The sequence below is a fragment of the Carlito syrichta genome, unplaced genomic scaffold (genome assembly GCF_000164805.1).
Source record: "Carlito syrichta isolate Samal-C Ts95f unplaced genomic scaffold, Tarsius_syrichta-2.0.1 Scaffold123320, whole genome shotgun sequence".
NCBI lineage: Eukaryota > Metazoa > Chordata > Mammalia > Primates > Tarsiidae > Carlito > Carlito syrichta.
This window is the reverse complement of record NW_007067416.1, coordinates 3307-8788: the sequence shown is the minus strand read 5'-3', so window position 1 is coordinate 8788 and position 5482 is coordinate 3307. Positions and strand designations below refer to the sequence as shown.

At 66.4% G+C, this 5482-nt stretch overlaps 1 protein-coding gene across 1 annotated transcript in view; it reads left to right on the top strand.

Annotated features, from left to right (window-relative positions):
• GET4 (golgi to ER traffic protein 4) overlaps positions 1 to 5482 on the top strand; it is a 7512-nt gene that overhangs the window by 1451 nt on the left and 579 nt on the right. The window contains exons 4-8 of the mRNA XM_008048299.1: positions 2448 to 2586; positions 3298 to 3438; positions 3854 to 3929; positions 4025 to 4097; positions 5414 to 5479. Of these exons, the coding sequence (XP_008046490.1) occupies positions 2448 to 2586; positions 3298 to 3438; positions 3854 to 3929; positions 4025 to 4097; positions 5414 to 5479 (495 nt within the window). The remainder of the gene's footprint in view (positions 1 to 2447; positions 2587 to 3297; positions 3439 to 3853; positions 3930 to 4024; positions 4098 to 5413; positions 5480 to 5482) is intronic.

Genomic DNA, 5482 nt, shown 5'->3' with positions numbered 1-5482 from the left:
GTGGGGAGGCACGGGGGGGCCCTGCCGCAGGGGGTTTTGAAACCCATCAGGCGCGCGCCATGTGCTCTGAGATGACGCGGGTCAGGCGTCTGTGTCGGCCAAGTCCCCGTGTCCACTGTTTGATATGAGATTGTCTCTGAGTTAAGCCCCACAAGGAGACGCGCACAGGACAGTGGGTGCTGGGGGCAGTTGCGTCCACCCTTCTAGTCTCTGCTGCGGATCACCCTCTCTGTGCGGCGTTCAGGTCTTCGCGCAGATACCTCTGGGCCCTGGCCTGCTCCCCTCCCTTCTGGAACATTTTCTCCCACCACCAGCCCTTGGGCCATGCCGGGCTCCACTCTCCTCACCACGCGCCTTTCCCTAATCTAGCATCTGGGGAGCAGGTGCAGCCTGTGTGCTAGGGGTTGTGGGTCCTAGAGGTCTTTGCATTGTCAAGGAGCAGGAAGCCGGGTTGTCAGTGCGCGTGGCGCCTTGAGTGCCGCGCACAGGCCTCCCCAGCACAGGCTGCTGTGAGAGACTCTGGCACCGGCAGGTCATCTCGCTCACCTGCTCAGCAGGCCTGGCCATCCCACGGGGCTTGGGCTGCATGGGCTGCCCTCGGGGCGTCCCCCCGTTGAGGTGGGTCGGGTCAGGGGGCCGAGGGCACCCTCTCCCTCAAGGCCCTCGGAGCACAGACCTCGAGCCCGAGGTGGCTTTGCTTCAGAAATGTGGCCCTGTGTGCCTCTGGGCCATGGTGGGTGAGCGCGGACAGGCCAGCAGCGGAGCCCGTTCCCGCCATACTTGCCCACGCAGGACACGCTGGCTGTTCCACGCCCTCGGCTGTGACAGGCGCGGTCTGGGCACCCAGGGCACCCTCCCCCTTTACCCAAAGCACTGTGACCAGAGCCACTCAGATGCAGGTAGAATTCAAAGCCAAAAGGCTGAGAGAGCCCGCCTGGAGGACTCAGGCCCCTGAGTTCGGGAAGAAGCATGGGCACTGCAGCTGAGACAGGGACGGTCGCCACCCTCAACTGCCCTGCCTGGCATCCTGTGGGGAGGTGACATGCCCCCCGAGCACAGCCCTTGAGGCCGGCCCTTGCCTGCCATGGCATCGGGATCCAAGAGAGGCATGGGGAGCTGGTGGTCTGGGCGGGCACCCATGCCAGGCAGGGCCCTCAGCACACCCTCCTGAGCAGGCCACACCCTGCCCAGGACCCAGGCACACATTGTGGGAGGAGTTGGGGCCTGTGGCTGCTGGCAGGACCCCCTGTGTCCAAGCCTGTGTGGGCCTCTCGGAGGTGCGGGGCACGGATGAGCTGCGGGCATGAGAGGAGATGCTGCACGTGGCAGGTTCGCAGAGGCCTGCGTGGAGGCTTCCCGTTGCCAGGAGTGCGTAGACTCGTATGTGCAACATGGCAGTTTTCAACCTCAAGACGCAGGCACAAGCACTCTGTCCAGGCAGGCAAGCATCCCCGGGCCCCCACCCTCGAGTCAGGCGCAGGTCACACCACAGGTATTGCGAGGGCCACGCTTGGCTGTGTCTGCAGAGGTCTAGTCTTAGGCTGGGCGGGGCTTCCCTCCAGGTAGGTGGGCGCACAACCCCACACAGTGACTGCTCTGCCGCCACTCCTGGGCCTCCCTAGACAAGACCAGAGAGGAGGGGCCACCCGAGGGGGTGGGTGCCATAGTCCGCCCGGCCCACGCAGAGCACGCAGGATGCTGGTGTCCTCGGGTGCATTGTGGGAGACCTGCTGGGCAGCTGTGGCTTGGACACTGGCACCTGGGTTCCTTCCCCAGTGGCTTTCACGCACGGATGCCTTAAACCTGAAGGTGGCTGTTGGGGCAGCTGCCAACCAAGGACAAGGAGGACAGAGCCACCACCCCGGGCCGCTCAGACACAAAGCAAGGGGGCTTCTGGGAGCTTTGTGGGGGAGCACTCCTCCGAGGGGGTGGTGGTCAACCCGAGACCAGAGGCTGGAAGGCCCGCCCAGGATGCTGGGATATCCCAGGTGGAACATGCGTCACAGGTGTCAGGACATCCTGGCTGGAGCGTCTAGGCCCACAGCCTGTGTCATGGGCATCAGCTCATCCTAGGTGCGGCGTGTAGGTCACAGGCCTTCGGACTTCCCGGGTGTGGAACGCGTGTCATGGGCGTGGGGATGTCCGGGGGTGGCATGTGTGGGCCCACGGTTATGTGTGGCGGGGCCTGGCAGCTCACAGAGCTCCAGGGCTGCACTGTCGCCTTTCACTGTTCCTTGCTCGGAGCCTAAACCCATCGGGGCTTGGGACGCAGGAGCCGCCCTGTGTTTGTAGGGGACACACACCCGTCCTTTCGTGGGCCTTGGCGGGTGCATGTGGTGGGAATGGATGTGAGCCGGGCAGGGGTGGGGAGGGTGGAGCTCAAGCAGCGTCTGCGAGGCGTTGTGCTGGCGGCACGCCGCGTTCACGCGTCCTTCCTGTCCCTGCAGAGCAGAACTACTGCGAGTCCCGGTACCACTTCCTGCACTCCAGCGACGGCGAGGGCTGCGCCAACATGCTGGTGGAGTACTCCACCTCCCGGGGCTTCCGCAGCGAGGTGGACATGTTTGTCGCCCAGGCCGTCCTACAGTAGGTGTCTGCGTCTGCTTGCGTGGCCGCCTGAGCAGGGCCCTGCCCGTCCCCGTCTGCAGCCGTCCCCATTTCCGGGGGGGTATCCACATGCGATCCAGCTAGCCTCCCCGACAGAAAACTCCTGGCCTTGGGGTGAGCGTCAGGCTGGGCCTCACCCTGAGAGCGTGGAGGGGACGTGTGCACCAGCACTGCCCTTTCCATCCTGGGCAGCCACAGGCCCCTTTCTCACCCGGGGCTTGCTGGCCGTGTGGCGCTGGCGCGGTGCTTCTCGGGCTGAACTTGGTCCTGCCACTGAGGTCTCAGAGCCCACTGGCGCCTCTGGGCTGCCCGGGTGATGCTCTCGCCCGGCAGGAGCTAGCACCTGTCCCAGCGCCCAGCCAGGTGTCTGGGGTCTGCAGGCCACACGTTCTTAAGCCGGCGGGTGCCCCCAGGCGTGGAGGGAAATGTCGGGCCGACACGGGTCTTGGCCTCTGCCCGCGTGTGTTCTTGTCACCTGAGAATGTGTCCCTTGTGACCGTCCGTGGTGTGTCTGTGGCGGGAGCAGTGCGTGGCAGGCGTGGGCCTGCTGGTCTCCTGCAGCCAGCTGAAGGACATGGGGCACCAGCTGGGGGCGGCCGTGAGCAGCCCTGGCCTTCGTGGCCGTGTGTGCGGAACCCACCAGGCCTCCTGTCTGCAGTGCTTCCACCCCTCGGGTTTTCTCATTTCCAGGTTTCTCTGTCTGAAGAACAAAAGCAGCGCCTCGGTGGTCTTCACGACGTACACCCAGAAGCACCCGTCCATCGAGGACGGGCCCCCGTTCGTGGAGCCCCTGCTCAACTTCCTTTGGTTCCTGCTGCTGGCCGTGGACGGGTACGCCGCGTGTGTCTGGGGGCTCTGTGCGCCGCACCCGCAGCCAGGGTTTGGGGCTGTGAGATGAGCCTGTGTGTGCGTGCGTCCGTGCACGTGTGTGCGTAGATTGTGTGTGTGCTTAGGTGTACGGTGTGTGTGTAAGTGTGTGTAGAAGTGTGTACCACGTGTGGTGCGTGTGCAGATGTGTGTGCAGATGTGTGTGTATGGGCGACTGTGTAGAGGTGTATGTAGGTGTATGCACAGGTGTGTCTGAATATGTGGGTAGACACGCGTGTGTAGATGTGCGTGCGGGTGTGTGGAGGCGTGCGTCTGGACGCGTGGGGGGTGTGCAGACAGGCAGGGACAGACACGAATGTGCGCTCAGGGCGTGCCGTGCCCTGGCGTTCCCTCCTCACCGCCACGCCCCCTGTCGCAGCGGCAAGCTGGCGGTGTTCACGGTGTTGTGCGAGCAGTACCAGCCGGCCCTCAGGAGGGACCCCATGTACAACGAGGTGAGGCTCAGGCTGGTGGGGCCGGGCTCCGCCGCGGGGTGCTGGCCCGCAGCCCGGCCCTTCCGTGCCCTCTGAGCCGCCGCCTCCCCCCGCAGTACCTCGACAGGATAGGACAGCTGTTCTTCGGCGTGCCGCCCAAGCAGACGTCGTCCTACGGGGGCTTGCTAGGTAAGCCCTGCCCCGGCCTCCTGGGCACGTCTCCGGTGGGCCGGGCTGTGGTGCCCGGGGCCTCTCCGTGGGTGGGCGAGGCCGGAGCTCCAACCTGCCCCCGAGGCCGGCCCCCGCAGCCTGGGTCTGTCCCCTCAGAGTGCGAGCCAGGCCTCTGCGGAAGGACCGCGCTTGTGCTCGTGGAAATGCTCCACATGGTCCTGAGGGCCCAGGCCCCGTTTCTGAGCTCAGAACTCAGCAGCCGCGCTCCCTGCCCAGCCTCCACCCTGGGGCTGCCTCGCGGGGCTGCAGCCCTGGGGCTCCCTGGCTTCCGGCAGAGGCTGCCCAGCACGACCAGCACCCTCGCCTCTGGTGCTTCCCACGTCCAGGGCCGGAGGTGCCGCTGGCCGCGGGCGGGCCACGTGGCCTCTGCACGGGGACTCTGGTGGTACGGGGGTGGGCGGCGCCGTTGTGGGCGCCGACCTGGCGCCCTCCTGCCCCAGCCCGGGCGGGTTGGCACACGGTCTCGAGGAGCCTGGATCGCACCGCGGGAGGGCTCCTGCCGCACTGGCTGCACGGCTTCCCCGACGCCGCGGCTCCCCTTTCCTGGCACATGCCGGGCCTGGGGTCTGCCCCCGTGGAAGGTCAGTGAGCCCACCCCCGTCCTTGCCCGGCGTCTGGGCCAGCAGCCCTCGCGGGACGGTGTGCACCCACAAGCGGCCTTGCCGGCTGTCAGGCGCCGTGTCCAAGGTCGCTGTCCTCAGAAAGGTCCCAACTCTGCTGCCCGTTCCTCCTTCCGTCCCGGCGCCAGGGCTGGCTTTCCATTTCCCCAGAACCGCCACCAGTGCGTGTCTTGGGACCAAGCTAAAGGGTGGCAAGGAAGACGCTGTGTCTTGGGCCACGTCTTTGTGTCCAGAGGACAAGCTCAGAGACTTCGCGAGCCTTGACCTTGTGTATGGAGACAGCGAGCGAGCTGGCAGCACCAGGGCAGCCGTCACGTCTTCATCTGGGGGCGCCGTGTCTGTTCATGCCCGCTCGCAGGACTGTCCGTGTGCCCGGGCCTTCCTCTCCCTGGTGTCAGGCTGGTCATGCTTCAGTTCTGTCCTCGGCGGCTGCGCCACGGCCCCTGCGGTGGACATCCAGGGCCACGCAGCAGCGTCCTCAAGCTTCTCGGGGCCACCCGCCCCCGGCTCTCCAGAGTCCCAGCCGGGCTCCCGGGTCCGGGTGTGAGTGCCGGGAGGCGTCTGCTCAGAGCCTGCCCCGGGCCGGCTGACTGTGTGCCGGAAGGTGGGGGCGCCCGGGAGCCGCCGGCCTGACTGGCCCTCGCTTCCTTCCAGGGAACCTTCTCAGCAGCCTCATGGGCTCCTCGGAGCAGGAGGAGGGCGACGAGAACCCGGACGACAGCA